The sequence below is a fragment of the Molothrus aeneus genome, chromosome 10, assembly GCF_037042795.1.
Source record: "Molothrus aeneus isolate 106 chromosome 10, BPBGC_Maene_1.0, whole genome shotgun sequence".
NCBI classification, from domain to species: domain Eukaryota; kingdom Metazoa; phylum Chordata; class Aves; order Passeriformes; family Icteridae; genus Molothrus; species Molothrus aeneus.
In genome coordinates this window covers 3,810,756-3,827,996 of record NC_089655.1, presented here as the reverse complement: position 1 = coordinate 3,827,996, position 17,241 = coordinate 3,810,756, and the positions used below count along the sequence as shown (strand labels likewise).

Here is a 17,241-nt window from a genome sequence, read left to right as displayed (position 1 = left end):
TCCATCATGTTAATCCTCATTTGACTTCTATAAAATACTTATTTCAGTAGTTTTTTTTTTTTGTTGTAATGTGCTCAAGGCTTTTGGATATCCATTTGACAAAAGCTGTAGTGGCTGAGTCTGAAACATTTTGCTTGCCAGATTCTTTTTCAACATGAAGTATGAAATATTTTAAATGCCTTTTCTCTGTGTTACTATTTCTCAGCCAAAATTAAATGGGAGCTCTAAACTGTTTCCCTCCTCCCCTGCCCATGTTTACATCCTCAAGAATGAATTCAAGTGTACTTTCCTGGATCTCTGTTGAAGTTCACTCTCATCCAGCTGTAGAATTGGCTGTAATGAAATTGGAGGAGGAATGGTGCATGCTCAGAATTCATGTCATGGGCTTCTGTTGGTATAAATCACACTAGCATGAGAAGCCCCTCTTCAATGAGACTATGGGATAGAAAGATAACTGCTTGTACTTTGATTTTGCAGGTAGTGATTATTCTTCTTACCAGGAAATGCTGAAAGTGGCCTGCCAGACTCTGTCACCTTTGCAGCAGAATTTGTTGAAATTTTCTCTGTCTTTACACTCCTACTCTGCAGCAGTTCAAGCTTTTCAACAGGTGAGTACAGGAAAAGCTCAGGTGAGGTGCAGAGCACTTTACCAATGCTCAGGAAGGAGGGACCTGTGGAAGGAAACATTTGAGATCTAAAAAACCTGAACTGATTAACTGCTCTGCACACTTGAGCTACAGAGTGGGTGTGTATAAAAATTTCATGAGGTGCTGAATTTTTTGTCTAGAGTAGACTAAAGAATTGGCATTTTGACATGTCTGCATATCTTTGTGCCTGCTGCACTAAGAATTGATGCAAAGATTTTTGGGAGGACCATCTCTATGGCTCCATTGGTACTTGGGATGCTGCTGCTCCTGCTGCTCAGCTGAACTAACTTGTAGATAGTAATCCATATATATGTGTGTGTGTGTATATAAATATATATATATATAGAGAGAGTGATTAGAACTCATAAATAAAAGTTCATTGTGTTCTCTGTTATTTTTTAATCTTTTTAATTCTTTGGAAATTGTCTCACATTAGAATGTGCTTTATTTAAGTAATACTGTAAAACATCTTGCTTGTTCATGTGGAGTCATTTTGTTGTTTGATATTTAACAAATACAGATTTTTGTGATGTCTAAGACAAAAAGAAACCCTCAACCAAAACCCCTACAATTGCAAGCCTTGCTTTCTGTACCTGCACCTAACCTTACAGTTAATAATAACAGACTGAAAAATAAATTAAGGCTTAACTCTCCATCTTGCAATTTCACCTTGCATTTAAATTATGTCAAAAACAAGGAAGAAATACTAGTTTGGAATGTAGGAAATAATACTGTTTGCTGCACAGCTACACTCTTACTTTTCACTTGTTCTAAGGGCAAACATTTAACCTACATTATTACAAATGTTTTATACAGATAGCAGCAGATGAATCTCCACCAGAGGGCTGTACCCTGTTTTTTGTTGTGCATGGGGAGAAAACATGTGAATTTGACTCTCTTGGAAACCTTTTACAGGCAGCTTCAGACAGGTATTTGTTTAATTTCCTATTACAGGATTAGTCTTAAAATTTAACCTAACTTTAGACTTACTGCTGTGAAGAGGTTGTAATAAAGTTTTTGTTTCTGTGTCCTTCAGTGTTGATTTCTCCTGTCCATTGTTGGCACTGGAGTGGCAGTCTCTTATTTGGTATTAATTCAGATTGCAGTGATGGTTTTCGTATCACTTGCTCTTTGATAATTCTACTAGGAAGAGGAATGTGCACAGGAAAATTTGGAAACACCTTCTGGAAATAGCTGGAAACTGTTGAAGGACAGTAGGAATTCTCAGGAGTGTGTAAAACCTTCAGTGTGTAGGGAAAATAGAAGGAGCTGGGCTGCATATTCAAATGAGAATTAATGTAAAAAATTGTTTTATGAATGGCTGAAAGCATGCACAGTATTTTTTCTCTGTATACTTTTCTCATCATTGACAAAGAAAACCATTACCACACAATATTTAAAATTCAGATTTCTCTATAAGAACAGAACTTGATTGTAACTGCTAATAACAAAAAGAAGGTATAAAATATAATACTTATTAAAAAACCTCAACCAAGTAATAAACCAAAACCAACCCAAATCCTTACATTTCAGTTTGTTTTCATAATATGAGAACATTTTTGTTTTCAATACAATTTTGTAATCTTGGTTATTTGGTTCTTTTAAGAATAAAGAGTTTTCTGTCAATGTGCAGGCATATGGCATCTATAGCTCACATGCTGTTCGTCTGACTTACTGGGAATACTTTAAGTATTTATTGCACTTTGGACAAAATGTAAGCAAAGAAGCTGAAAATAGACTTTTCATTCACTTTTTTGTTTGCATACTAAGCCAAGGACCAGGTTCACATGAATTTGTGCCCTTAGCACATCTGTTCTATCAGCCTTTTTAATTTTTCATACAGAATTTATGAATCACCACGGGGAGAGAAAGTTAATTGGAAATCTAAGGGAAGTTGTTCATTTTTAAAATTAGGATCATATTAGATTCAAAATAGCTCTTAGTCACTTATTTCTTTTCATATGTTCATTTTTCACAAAGCTTTTGTCAATGTGCACAAAGTGCTGCCAGCCTTGAGATAATATGTAGGAATAGCTCAACAAATGTATTCAGGAAAATGAATAAACAGGGAAAAAAATGTGCATTTTGCATTGAGTGAGGAAATGCTGTGACTCACACTGTGACTTTTCACTGTTCCCTCTTAGGCCAAAGCCATTTTTGTTCAAGGGGGACCACAAGTACCCAGCAGCAAACCCTGAAAGTCCTGTGGTCATACTTTATGCAGAGATTGGCTCAGAGGAGTTCTACAGACAGCACAGGAGCCTTGTTGCAAAGGCTGAGGCAGGAGAAATCACTTATGTGCTCAGACACTACATTGCTGTGAGTATATTTGTGCATTGTAACACAGGCATTTGAAATTGAGTAACTGGCCTTGGTTTTCAAAAAGAAAACTGACCCAAGTTAGTTCCCTTTAAATTGACATTTGCCTACTGTCATTGTTAATTTTCTTGGAATACTCAAAGTTTTATGTTTTTATTGCATGTAGCTGAGGAATACAGAATATTTTAAATCTCCTGATTGTGTAAGTAAGATTGTTTGATTTCACAAATCCAGACTTAAATTCCAGATTAATTAGAGACTTCAGTGTAAAAAAAGTGTTTCTCTACCCATATTAGAGCATGGGAAGTAGTCAGATCTTTCACAATCAGGCCACTTAGTCACTTGATATAAAAAGCAAGGATTAACATTTAGGTACCATCTTCAAAAGAAAGACATTGTTTCTGTAGTAATTTTTTTACAGAACCACTTACCATTTCCTGGTTTCCATCTTCCTCCACTAAATTGTGCATAGCCACTGGATTAGTATTTAAAACTACATTTCAAGAGGTATGAAGAACTGGAGTTCTTTGATTTGTTGCTTGAATATTACTAAGTATTGCCAAAACCTGCAATGTAGCAGTCAGGCTTGAATGTGGGAAAAAAAAAAAAAGAGCATCAGCTGGTTAATTTCTAATATTACTTGTACTTTTAATAAAATAAAGTCATGCATTGCATACAATACTTCCCTTTAATAAAAGGAAATAGTTGTTTGTTGGGAGGAATACATTCAAAATTCAGTGTATTGCACTTTAGATCTTGGTACTGTTATGTGACTCCTTTATACTTCAAAATACTTTTAGAAAGTGGTCATGTTTCTCTCATTAAAGGCAGAACTAATTATGCACCTATCTTTTGTCATTATTTTACTCCTAGCCATTCTCTGTGGTAGCTCTTCAGTGAATGTTTCATTTTTGAACTTTGAGCTGAAGTTCCTTTCCACCCTTTATCTGATTTGATGATATCTAATCATCTGATTGGACTCTTATCTCCCTCTGCTTTGCTCACACACTGAATCCTGAAAACATTGTTTTGTGTTCCTCTTTGCTTTGTGGATTTTGATGGTTTTTTGGTTCATAGAGGTAATTCTTGCTTGCTGAACTTCATGAAGTACGTTGAAAAGCAGTAGGAAATAAAGTTACTAGAGTATGTTACTGCAGAGCCACTCACAGTGTTTTGTTTGTTTCTCTCTACCCATTATGTCTGAAATCCCAGACTGAGATTTCTCAGCTTTGGGAAGTGGTAGTTTTTCTTTTCTGGATCAAACAAAGATGGCAATATCACACTGTTGGCTTTTCCTTACAGAATCCCAGCAAGGAGAAGGTCTACCTCTCTGGTTATGGTGTAGAACTGGCTATTAAAAGTACAGAATATAAGGCCAAGGATGATACCCAGGTGAAAGGTGAATTTTTATTTGAAGTATTTTAATGTGAACGTTATAATTTCGCCAAGGTAATTTTATACTCGTTTTGCTATGAATGTCTGAATTGCAGATATTTTTCTTTCCTTAGCTCTGAAATCCCTTTTGGGAGCATGTTCCTTATGAAACAGATCTTTGCCATGGCACTTCCACATTTGTGCAATCCTGGAGTCATGGCCATGGACTGGATCTTAGCAATGGCCCTACTAATGCAGCTAATTTTTTACCAGTTACTCTGCAGGTGTAAAGCAAATTTCTCTACTTTCATTTGCCTTAACCTATCCATCCTTAGAGCAGACTGTGTTCCCTGCTCCTCATTTTTGGTTTGGTGTTTTTTTTCGGGGGGGGGACAGAATTCTCAGAATTCTGCTTTTTTTTTGCTTTTGCTGCTTTTATGGAGCAATGATCTCTGTTCTACAAACTTCCATGCATCTGCCAAAACTATTTTGATAGTGTAATCAGTGTGTGTACTTTTTCTTTACATGTACACATACACATACAAACATTTTCCTGCTTTTCTGTTTGGGAATGGCTTGATGCTAGTGGTGTTCTCTGTGTGTTTATAGGCACAGATGTGAATGCTACAGTCATAGATGAAAATGACCCTATTGATGAAGTGCAAGGATTTCTCTTTGGAAAACTAAGGTAAAACACAGCTGGACTTTGTCATACCAAAAAACTTTTTTTTCAGAAATGCTGATCTTTTGCTTTATTATTATTTTTTACATGTCTGAGTTTTCTGTATGTGTTAGCAGCATATTTTTTTTTTTTATGTGGTAGTTTCTTTAAATTAGCAGCAGACTTTCTTACAGGAAACCACAGGAGTTGTTTGACCCTTGTATCCTTTCAGGCAGCTGTATCCTGACTTGTCAGAAGAGCTGAAAGAGCTCAGAAAACACCTCGTGGAAAGTACCAATGAAATGGCACCTTTGAAAGTATGGCAGCTGCAAGGTAATCTGGATTAAGGCTTTCAGTTATGGTCTAAAAAACTCAATGTGTTCTACACTATTGAGGTTGTTACTGGCTGCATACAGTTGACAGAGTTTGACTATAAATTCCTGCATTCAGTCTCACTTGGAAAATACTTGGTTTTTAAAGTACCTTTTCCTGTTGAAATAGCTTTTGGCATTGTTTCACAGGACTTCTGATACTTGGATTGTTTTCTATATTACGAAGTACAATAAGCTACTTGCTCTTAAACTGACTGCTTGTATGGTCTGCTGAATGCAGAAAAGAAAGGAATGCAAAGATTCTTTCCATGATCACACTTCTGATGTGAAATCTTGAGATTTCTCAAGACCAGAGGAAAACTGTATTTCAAACTCAATTACATGCTGCTCTGGCCTCATTCCCTTAAAACATCTACAAATCCTATGCAAAAGCTTTTCATCCTCTCAAAGAGAGTGATTCAAAGAGCTGAATGTATGTTGTAGCTGTGGGAATCTACCTATATCAGTGGAAGGGCAGATGCTCCCAGCTCAGCCAAAGAAAGAGGGCTGGTCTGGACTTACCTAAACAACCTGCAGGCACCATACACTGCTTCACTTGGAGAGGGTTACTTCCTTCAAGGCAACACATACAAGTTGAATACAAAGATGAGTTTAAAAGTATCTATAGGTGCAGATAGAAAGTGAAGTTCCTTAGGTAACATGCAAAAAAGTTGCAAGATAAAGTTAAGATGTCTCTGCATTGCCTTGTTTTCAGTTTTGAGTTGTTGACCTCTGTTTTTTCACTTCTAAGATCTGAGTTTTCAAACTGCTGCTCGCATTTTGACTGCTCCCCCTGTGGATGCCCTGATGGTCATGAAGGATCTTAGTCAGAACTTTCCTACAAAGGCCAGGTAACTTTAATTTTGACTCCTAAAAAATTTTATTACTCTCCTTTTCCTGAGCAGGACCTGAGACAAGCAGCATTGGTTGGGTTAATTCTGACTTCCATTTAGGTGGAAGCAAACACTGGGGAATGTTTATGCTGGGAAGTTCTTCAGCCTACTGTTACAAAGAGGATTTCATGGTGTTTTTCTTGGATGGCAGCTGATGTGGACTGGCAGAAATTTGCCAGAATTGCCTGTGCTATTTTATTGTGAAATGCATCTAAACCTATTACATGAAGTCATCAAGAATTTATTGGCTGGGTTTTCTGTTTAATGATCTTAGCATTTTTCTGTTTACAGGGTCCCACTCTTCTTCTGGGGTCCACATTGCCAAACAGCCCAGTCAGTCTCATGTCAGAGGCTGATGTGCAATTCCACTGGTTTTTGCACTTTGTCAGTGACTGTCTGTAACATATTCAAATCAGTTTAAAAAACTCAATATGACCTGGCATGGCCAGCCTAGAGATATATTTCTCTTGAAAAATTCCATTGCCTGCATTGTGAAGATGGTATTACAGAGCCTTTTTGAGTAGGTGGGATATATACTTGAGATGAATGTAAAAATAAACTGATTTCTGATCTTATTTCCCATTACATGATGTTAAGTTGTTATTTAGAGCTTCTTAAGGCAGGCATTGCATCTCAGTGTGTTTTCAGGCTGATCTGTGGGCTGTACTCACCCACTCTGATGATGCAATCACTGCATCCAAAGTCAGGAAAGGAATGGGAACCCACCATGAGCAGTGAAATCCCCTATTTTCTCTTGTCAGCCTCCATCTTTACATTTTTGGCAGCTGCACACTTTTATTATGGTTAATGTGAAATTAGACCCTGAGAGTTGGCATGTGGTTAACATTTTTGTGCTGCTGGATTATAGAGTGTAAGAAAAATGCTGCATCCTACTATTTATGGTGTCACCAAGTGCAACTGCTTCTTGCTGCACCTCTTTATACTAGAAGGTTAATGATGTTAATATGTAAGGTACAAAAGATAGGTAAGTAGATATCTAGCCAGTAGATAAACAGAAAGAGGATTCATAGCATGATGTTTTTATTTTTGTAGAGCCATAACAAAAACTGTCGTTTCTTCGGAACTCAGAGCAGAAATTGAAGAGAACCAGAAGGTAATGTGTCCAAAAAGTAACACAGTGCCTTTGCACTTATGAATAGTTGCACTTATGAATAGTGCACTTAAGAATAGTTCTATGCCTGAACTATCTCATCCACTCATAACCAGGCTAACACTAAAACACTGACAGACATAAAGACAGCTCAGCTGAGTGTGAAAACAAGAATGTGCAAGAGGTTTGAAGCTTGCAGTCTGATACTCCTACTGTCTCACCATTACCTTGTCTGTAGATGCTCACTGGCAAATCAACCACCAGTAGCCCATCATTTGTTTGGGAATTGAAAGTCTTATGATGTTTCTGCAGTAGGAAATTGGTCCTACTACTGCTGAAGAGACTGGGCAGCCTATTTCTATCACATTACACTCTTCTGTTGGGCTTTTCTTTTTTCTTCACAGTAGATCCAAAGCCAGTCAGGTCAAAGTTAGCAGCTGTTGAAATTGCTACAAGCTTTTTAGAGACATGAAAATGTGTGCCAGAATTTTGGTTGAGATTGTCATGTTGCTCAAGATAATGACCCAGTGTTTTCACACACAACTTTGTAGTATGCATCTGGGAAGTGAACAAGTGGTGGATTTTCAAACATGGAGGAGGAACATAATTAAATTTCTTTACTCAAATACGAAAATACTGCTCTGGTTAGAAATTTATTGCTTGGAAAGCAGCCATATTAAGCATCTTCCTACAGTTTTAACTGTAGAAAGAAACATAATACAAGTAGTTGTCCTCATCCAATTTGAGATGGTGCTTGGATATCTGTGTACATCAGTGATCACTAGGAAATCACAGAATAGATTCAGAACCTGCCATGGCTTTAGACTGATTCATTCTGTGTGGAGGAAATGGAGGAAATGGTTTCAATGTTGGTGCTTAGTGAAGGAATAAAATTTACCAACTAAATCTAGATGTGCTTTGAAACAGAATCATAAAACTCCCCAGGTCATGAGGGGCCTCTGGAGGTCACTGAGTAGGCTCTGTATTTGCAGAAGTGTTTCAGACAGCTCAGCTATGTCCTTGGCATTAGCAAAGCACTGAAAACAACAACAGCCACCTGGGAATTTTGTACAGGCTTTTGTACAGAAATTTGTGCAACTAAAATATGCCAGGTAGTGTGGTCTGTATAGAGACCAAAACAAAAGTTAAGGATAGTAATGAAAAAAAGTCAAACAGCAGCATTTGCTGTTTGAGCTACATTGCCCTGTTCACACATTTCAGTCTCATTTAGTATTATCAGAAAAAAAGGCACTGTATGTTAAGTACACACATATTGTTTAGAAATCTATTTGGGCAGTCTAATAGTAAATGCAGAGCTACTTACAAGTCCCCTGAGGTTCCTGTTCTGAGAGAGAAATGCCTTGTTGTTCAATAGTGATAAAATCAGAGAAGGGATGGGGTTTGACACTTGTCTCATGTGGTTCTGGAAGGGACAAAGTATGGGATGTAAGTCCAAGCTAAAGCTACCTGGTGGCCTTTCTGCTGTGTGTTAGATCAGACTCTGCTCCACAAGTAAAGCCATGATTCTGTGGATTCATTTTTATTCAGAGGATACCTGGGCTGCTACATCCTGACCAGGCTATATCCAACCATGCCCTTCAGAGCTGTTCTTTGCACTACTCACTTTGTGTGGGTATTATTTGATAGTTAAGTTCACTGCTACTGTTACATTAGAATTTACTATGTAATTATCCACAGAAAGATACAATTTAACACTCAGCTTTTCTTTGGAAGCCTTACTAATTTAATAAAAAATGTAAATTTTTTCTGATCAGAAGCTATTTTCCTGTTTTTGGTACTTCATGTGGTACTTATTATTCCTGTACTTGCTACTTAATCTTAGTACTTATTATTCCTCTGTTTGCTTTGCTCACAGTATTCATGATGGTAGTGTTGTAAAATATCCAAACACAATGTTTCTCCTTCAGTGTTCATCATGTTTCTAAATAGAAATTTGTAGCTGGTGCTGCAAGACAAGACCTATTGGAAAAAAAACAACATTAAACTCTTTAATGATATTTTCTGTGCAGACCACTCTTCTAATGGCTTCCTACTTCTTTTCAGTATTTCAAAGGAACATTAGGATTGCAACCAGGAGATTCTGCCCTATTCATCAATGGATTGCTTATTGATTTAGACACTCAGGATATATTTAGGTAGGAATGTTTTATTTTTCACAATAATTGCATCCTGCTTAGAAACTTGCATCTTGCTTGTGCTTGAATGATAAAGTTATTTTTACAGTTTTGAACCTTCTTCATAATCTAGACTAGGTTTAATTGTTAAGTACTGTAAAAAGAAAATTATGGTTCCTTGTCTTATTCAAAGTGCATTTCCAACAAAAATTCTAATGTGAAAAGTTGAATACTCTTGAAGATTGGAATGAGAAGTCACCTTTGTGCTGTTCTTTTGACTTTTGCTGTGACTAGCAAGATTTTGTTTTCTCAGCTGTCAGCATACAGATTTATTCTGAAGACAGCAGAGTGATTCTCAAAGGATAAACCACTGTAAATTGTTCATCTGGAAACCACCCTATACCTTTGTCAAGATGTGTTTCAATACTACATATGTGTATATATATATATATATATATAATGAATTAATTATCCTGATTTAACGTTGCTTTTCCTAGTTATACAATATTAATTGAATAGATTTAAGTCATCTCAAGTTTCTTAGGACGGTAAGAAATAGGTGATAAATAAGAACTAATGTCTTGTTTAGACCTTTCATCTGTTAGGTTAAGATAAGTTATTTGCTGTGGGGTTAAAATTCAGCTCCATTTTGCTTTTCCTTGCAGCTTGATTGATGTGCTCCGCAATGAAGCCCGAGTTATGGAAGGCCTGCACAGCTTGGGAATTGAGGGAGTTTCCTTACACAATGTCCTGAAGTTGAACATCCAGCCATCAGATTCTGACTATGCTGTGGACATCCGAAGCCCTGCCATTTCAGTGAGTTTGGTTTTTGATAGAAACACTTGATTTGCTGTTGGGCAGTGCATTCTTAAACTGTCAGGGGAGCTTGTGTCCTTGTCTCACAATCAGCTCTGAAACTGCAGTGAAGTAAAAAGGATAAGGTTATAATTAGCACTTGTTAAAAGCTTTATTTCTTCAATATAGTGTCTGATTTGAAAATATGTTAGTCTCAGACCAGAGCAGGAGGATTGTGAATCATTTAAATGCCTTTACTTTTCCTTAGTGGATCAACAATCTGGAAGTTGATAGTCGGTACAATTCCTGGCCTTCCAGCGTGCAGGAACTGCTGCGTCCCACGTTTCCTGGTGTGATCAGGCAAATCAGAAAAAACTTCCATAATTTTGTAAGTAATAATCTGACTGGATGAAATGTGCATTTGTTTTGTCAAGAGCAGGAGCATCAGCTTTTGCAGCTTACCTCATGTATACACTGGATTCCCAGTCACTTAAATAGCTTGAGAGAGAGGATGCTTTTCTAAAAGGTTTTGTTCTCCTTGTATTAGTAAGTTATGGCTGAGATTCAGAGATTCCTGAGCATGATTCTGTGGCATCTATTAAATGTCAGGAGTTGTTTTGTCAATGGACAAAATTATCATCTGATAAATGTGTTTCAACTTTGTGATAATACCTGAAGTTGGTTAATGGAATCCATCAAATTTGTTAACTGTTGTCATCTTGGCAGAGTTAAGACCAACTTCAGTTGTTTCAGTTAGAAAGCATTCATGCACCAAGACTTGATGATCAACAGCCCTCAGCTTAGCCCTGAGTGTCCTTTTAGTCTGTAGGTAAATTACTTAAATCTGATGAAGAGTTTGCAAATTGTGCTCTGTAACTCTTGTCACGTGGCAAATTAGCCCTATGCAGAACAAGAACTCTGATTAGGGGAAAACAGGGACTTGAACCATCTGAAACTCTGGGAGCTTGGATGTGTTACTTTTTTCTCTGGAGTTCAATAATTCTAGCATAGAAATTTTAAAATTGGAAGACAACAGTTGCATGAATGAAGGGCCCTACATGCAGTCTGAATGGCACAGTTCTGTCTGGGTTGGGACAGCAGAGAACATCTTGGCAACACTGGCTCTCCAGGGCATGAAAACTTCTCACTTGCTGTTTGTATCCAGGTGCTGATAGTAGATCCTACTCATGAGACCACAGCAGAATTACTGAATGTGGCAGAAATGTTCTTCAGTAACCACATCCCTCTGAGGTAATAATAAAATAAGTGTTTTAATGTTTGGGTTTTTTTTAATATGAGCTTTTATGCATGTGTCTTTTGCAATTGTAAAATTCTCATTGCTAGGACACTGCAGAAATGTTACATTCCTTGTGTTCGAGGTCTGTGTATATTTTTTGAATATAACTTCCAGTACTCTATACTAGCAAAACAGAGTTCTGGTTTTTAACAGTCCAAAAGAAATCGAAAGTTTTGGATGGGAGAGAGGTGAAAAGCAAGATTCTGATGGGCTCATTACATGTCCTAACTTTGACTCCTGGCTGCTCTCTCAACATCTTCCCAGGCTATTCTAGAAGAAACCTGTGTTTAAGATGCTGATCACAGCCAGCAGTTGTGTGAAAAGTGGATTCTTTCTAGAAATGATGACCTGGGGATTTGTGTGATTGCAGGATAGGACTAGTCTTTGTGGTTAATGACTCAGAGGATGTTGATGGACTGCAGGATCCTGGTGTTGCCCTCCTGAGAACATACAATTATGTGGCACAGGAAATGGACAATAATTACGCTTTTCAGACTGTCATGTCTGTAAGTATTCATTTAAAAGGGAAATTAATGTTTTAATATTTTCCATGTACATAAGATTATGTTAATGGACTAATATGTAGCTACTGGAAGGAATTGTTCTTTGGCTGGGGTAGTATGCAGAGTATCTCCAAATACTGGTACCACAGAACACATGTGTCCTTGTAATGTGCTTCTTTAACCCAGTATTACCTAACTTTAACAAGTGAGACTAGGTTTCATTGTGACACAGGTTTCATGGTGACACTTAACACTTTTACATGTTTTTCTGATCTTGTCCCTTTGCTCATTCAGTCTCTGAGTTCTGAGCTGCCCCATCCCTTCAATGTTATAATTGGGTTTGAACCATTCCAGCTGTGCACCTTTGCCACATCCAAGGACAATACAGGTGCTGGTAAATGAATTTCACCTGTGGTTTGATACTTGTACAAACTGGCAAGCTGGGGCATACTGTGACATTGAATTGCTGGTTACTTAAAGACAGTTACTTTTATTCTTATTATTTTGGGCGTGTATTTGTAGCTCAAAGTAAAATCTTGTGCCTTCAAGAGGGAAAGAGGTCCCTGCTTTACCTGTGAAGTTGTATTGTTCATAAGCATATCCCAAGTTCTGAAGGGAAGGTAGCTCCTTGAATATGCTTTATTTGAGGCTTTTTTCCCCAGAGAACTCTTTTCCCTCCTCAAATACCTTTTCTAATTAAAAATGCAAGTTATTATTTAAAGAAGTATATATACCTCACTGGAATGACTACAAGGTATAACAAGATGGCTACAAGTGCTTAGGAGCTATTGCAACTGATAAAAATGAATATAAGTTTTGCAGTCTGGCTGTTAATGCCTTACTATAACTACTGCTGTAATACAGGTGACAGGTCAGTTTACCTTTGATAAGGCCAGAGCCTTTACAGTTGCAGCTGTAAACTTGTATTCCCCTTTCAGATCTATAACAAAGTGAAAACAGGAGACCAGCTGAAAGTGGAACATGTTATTAGTGTTCTTGAGAAACAGTATCCTTATGTGGAAATCAACAGCGTGCTGGGAATTGATTCTGCCTATGATCAAAACAGAAAGGTAAGAATTCATCAAATAGAGCTTTGTTTTCCACCTCCTTTGCTGCAACAGTTCTGAAAATATAATAACATACAATTTCTTGATCCAGTTCTCTTACTAACCAGGGAACTATTTTGTTACCACTTTGGGGGATTTCTAGTAATACTTTATGTTCAGCACAAGCTTTATGTATTATACATAGTACATATAATGGAATATATATTTTTAAAAAAATCTATGTGTAAAGAACCAAGATATCTTTCTTGTGGCTCATAATTCAAGCTTTCATTACGGAGTGCAGACTTCAGTAGAGTTTATTAGTGTTTGCAAAAAAATCAAAGTGATGGAATGGTTCATGGAAAAACCAAGAGGCTTAACACTGGGAGAGATCAGTGTGGGGCTTCTGAATCAGTATTTGAATACTGAGTGAGATAAAGCCATGACAATGAATTCAAAATGCCTTTTCTATAGCAAGACATCCAACAGATTTCTACAAATAATTCTTGAAGTGATTTTTTCTGTATGGAGAAAATTAGGAGGGCAAATCACTATTGAACCAGTTATATGTGAGATGAAGCAGATTTTATTTGAGGTTTTATGGGGGGATGTTTCTTATTTTTTGTTGTTCTAAAATAAATGAAAATACTGTCACCAATAGCTCTTAACACACACGATGCTGCCTCCATCTGCAAATGTAAGGAATGCAGTCAGGGTTACAGAAAATAGGCTCCTATGCTTATGAGTCTTCCAATGCAGGATAGTGAAGAGAAAAACATTTTAAGGAAATTAAAATCCATAAAAGTAAGACAGGCATTTTTGTATGAGAGGAGAGGCCTCAACCAGAACCTCTAATCAGCAGAACCTAGTTAACTTTAACTTCTAACAGAGTATCTGTCAATGCTGGTGTACTTTTCAGAGGTTACATGAAACAGGGGAATTTGTCTTGGCAAAGTAACTCCCTGCCTCACAAGGAACTGTTTTCTTACAGGTTTAAGAAATACATTCTTAAAAAAAAAATAAAATTCCCTACCCTGTCTTACATTACAGCTACCACTGCTTGCATTGCATTTGCTTCCACAGACAAAGTGATGTTTCCTGTGGTGCATCTTTTGCCACTACCAGAAAGCGCTCATTGGAATTCATTTACAAAATGAACTTAAAGGAGTATTTTGCACTTCTGTATTGTGAAGGAACTTTTTTTTTGCTTTGAAAGTTTCAAAGATACATTGTCTGTGTCTAACAGAAGTGGTAAGGATCTCATGGTGTGTTTAGACTTGTTAGGAACCTTTGTGGCAAAGGGCTAAAGCTGCTTCTGTTCCTGTTTTTAGGCAGCAAGAGCTTACTATGAGCAAACTGGTGTAGGCCCTCTCCCTGTTGTCCTGTTCAATGGGATGCCTTTCCAAAAAGATCAGCTGGATCCTGATGACCTGGAAACTGTGACAATGCACAAAATCCTGGAAACCACGAGCATCTTCCAGCGAGCCGTGTACCTGGTGGGTGCTAAGCTCCTCTGAGGCTTGAGAGAAACTAGATTTGGAAAAGCTGATTCACAAGTCCCTGGCTACATATTATACAAGACAACTTAGCTTTCAGAATTGCTTTCTAGCTTTTTTTTTTAAGTTATGTAAGGCAATTTTATATGTCAAATAAGAAATAATGCTTCTTTCCTCTTTCCTTCAGGGTGAACTATCTAATGACCAAGATGTGGTTGAGTATATCATGAATCAGCCTAATGTTGTTCCAAGAATTAACTCAAGAATCCTAAGGTCTGACAGAGAGTACCTAGATCTGACAGGAATGAGTAAGGGATGCTTTTAATTCTGTTAAACCTGAAATGTCTGAGTGAAAGACTTACTGTTCCAGTGGAAAGCTCAGGTGGCAAAGCATTAACAGCACCTGAAGTGATGACCCAGGCCTGGTACAGACAGATGTTTATGTACAACATTAAATGTCTACTGATTTTCAAGATGGGAATTTGTTTTGTTTTTATACAGACCTTAAGGGGAATATGACTCATGAAGCTGAGAAATTATATAATGCATAAAGCAGCAGTTTGTTTCTTAGTTCTGACCTTCTTTTGAACAGGTTTGACAGTCATCTCTAGAATTAATTCAGATTTAGCAAAATGTTCCCTTGCTAAGTGAACACCCAATACAGTGACTGCAGTACAATGACATTACTCCTGCCTTTTTTGAGTTGCTTGAAAAATAGTGACAGAGTGGATTTTTCAATGTATATTATTTACATACACTAGTGTCAACTAAGTGAGACTTGGGAAATTCTTTCAACTGACTTCTCCCTATCAAATATGCAGTGTAGTTGTTAATGTAACTTCTGAGACAGCAAAATTCATTTCTCAGCCTATATATTAACAGTGAAAATGAGACACAAGGAGCAAAATGGGATGTGTTCTTAATGTTCTGGTAATAGTAGTGATTTTATTTTCAGTTTACATGGAATAGTTGCTTTGGCATTTAATGCTTGTTCTCTTCCTCAGATAATCATTTTGTGGATGACTTTGCTCGATTTACCACACTGGAGTCTAAAGATAAGACAGCTGCTGTTGCAAACAGCATGACCTACTTAACAAAGAAAGGTAACATCTGTGGTGGATTCTGAATCCAAGTCTGCTTTTATGTTTTTTTCCAAGCACATGTGCAGATCTTCACACACTCACTGAGCCTTGCCAGGCCTGTAGGTAACAGCATAGTCTGTTAAAGATTTCTTTTTCTTTAATAAGACATGACATCTGTATGGAACAAGAATTTTCCCCTCTTAAACCCAGTCCAACCTCTTACTGAATAATAAAGTCTCAACCAAACTGTTCTTTCTCTTCTGCAAGTGACCCCTAGAAATGCAGCAGTGTAAGCAAGTGACTAGAAAACTATAAAAGAGGTTTTAGTTCTCTGTCCCATAATTCAAAATTGCTAGAAGTTACATGGATTCAGAAGAAAATTCCAACTGCCCATTATATAAGACATCACCTAACGTGGTCAGTGCTGTTTTTATTGCTCCAGTGCATGCACTGCTTTTCCAATGGCAGTGGTGTCACAGTTGCACATAAAAGTGTTCAAACTTGCCTGTACCTCTCAAGTGTAGGAAATGCATGCATAGATACAATACAGAGCCTAACCAGGTCTAACCAGACACCATCAGGTGTTTCCTTTATCCATTTTGGTTAGATTCCAGAAATAAGCTGCTATAATTTGACCCAAATCCTCCTGTTCCCATCTCCTGTCTTTACTAGACTGTCCCAAATTTCCCATTGCTCTTCCTGTCTCATGCCTGCTCTTCATTCATGCTCAGTCACTTGGATTTGAACAAGTTTCTGGTGTAGAGCATTAATTAAATCCACACCTTGGCATGCTTGTTGGAAAGTGCATTACTTTGCAATTCCATGGCTTGACATTTTTTGGTCACTGCCTCTTCTGTCACTTAAGATATTTAATAGCTGCTATCTGATTACAGTAATGCTGTAACACATTTATTTTCTGAAGTAATAGAGAAGTTCTATGTGTTGCTGGCTCAGCATCAGCACTGATACAGCACTGCCATGCTGCTTTTTAAAGAGGGAAGATAACAGCACAATGGCACAGCAGTGTTTGTAAACGGTCTTCAGAATGATGTCCTCACCCTGTGGTATGAAACTGGTAATCTGTAGTATAATTAATGAAAATCAAGCATGAAAATCAAGTATCCATCTGTTTGAGGGGAAGAAAAAGTCAAAGCTTATTGCTTTGTAAAATTAACACAAATTTGTTGCTGTTGGATCTGTAGTGATTCAGTTATGCCCAGTACAGTGCTGCAGCTTCTTGATACACTTTGGGATTACCATCAAGTTATTAATGTGTCTCTCCTTTTCCCCTTTCCTTTCTGCTCTTTGACCAGGAATGTCTTCCAAGGAGATCTATGGTAACTCATGCTTTGGCATTTTTTATATTGTTCTTGGAATTTTCTGGTTCCTTTATGACACTGGCTTTAGAACCAGCAGGCAGTGAAGGAAGCTGTTGGAATGCATGTTTGCTCCAGCACTTTTGTCTTTCTACAAAACTGATTTTGTAAATTAACAGCTTCAATACAAAGAAG

The 17,241-nt window shown here is 37.4% G+C and overlaps 1 protein-coding gene across 1 annotated transcript in view; it reads left to right on the top strand.

The window, feature by feature from the left end:
• The window catches only part of UGGT1 (UDP-glucose glycoprotein glucosyltransferase 1), a 40,539-nt gene that overhangs the window by 4,502 nt on the left and 18,796 nt on the right, over positions 1 to 17,241 (top strand). Inside the window, exons 4-21 of the mRNA XM_066556336.1 lie at positions 478 to 608; positions 1,464 to 1,576; positions 2,792 to 2,966; positions 4,269 to 4,365; positions 4,950 to 5,028; positions 5,234 to 5,334; positions 6,124 to 6,223; positions 7,319 to 7,379; positions 9,441 to 9,532; positions 10,177 to 10,327; positions 10,575 to 10,694; positions 11,472 to 11,557; positions 11,974 to 12,109; positions 13,045 to 13,176; positions 14,484 to 14,648; positions 14,836 to 14,956; positions 15,653 to 15,751; positions 17,044 to 17,067. Coding sequence (XP_066412433.1) covers positions 478 to 608; positions 1,464 to 1,576; positions 2,792 to 2,966; positions 4,269 to 4,365; positions 4,950 to 5,028; positions 5,234 to 5,334; positions 6,124 to 6,223; positions 7,319 to 7,379; positions 9,441 to 9,532; positions 10,177 to 10,327; positions 10,575 to 10,694; positions 11,472 to 11,557; positions 11,974 to 12,109; positions 13,045 to 13,176; positions 14,484 to 14,648; positions 14,836 to 14,956; positions 15,653 to 15,751; positions 17,044 to 17,067 — 1,983 coding nt within the window. The remainder of the gene's footprint in view (positions 1 to 477; positions 609 to 1,463; positions 1,577 to 2,791; positions 2,967 to 4,268; positions 4,366 to 4,949; positions 5,029 to 5,233; positions 5,335 to 6,123; positions 6,224 to 7,318; positions 7,380 to 9,440; positions 9,533 to 10,176; positions 10,328 to 10,574; positions 10,695 to 11,471; positions 11,558 to 11,973; positions 12,110 to 13,044; positions 13,177 to 14,483; positions 14,649 to 14,835; positions 14,957 to 15,652; positions 15,752 to 17,043; positions 17,068 to 17,241) is intronic.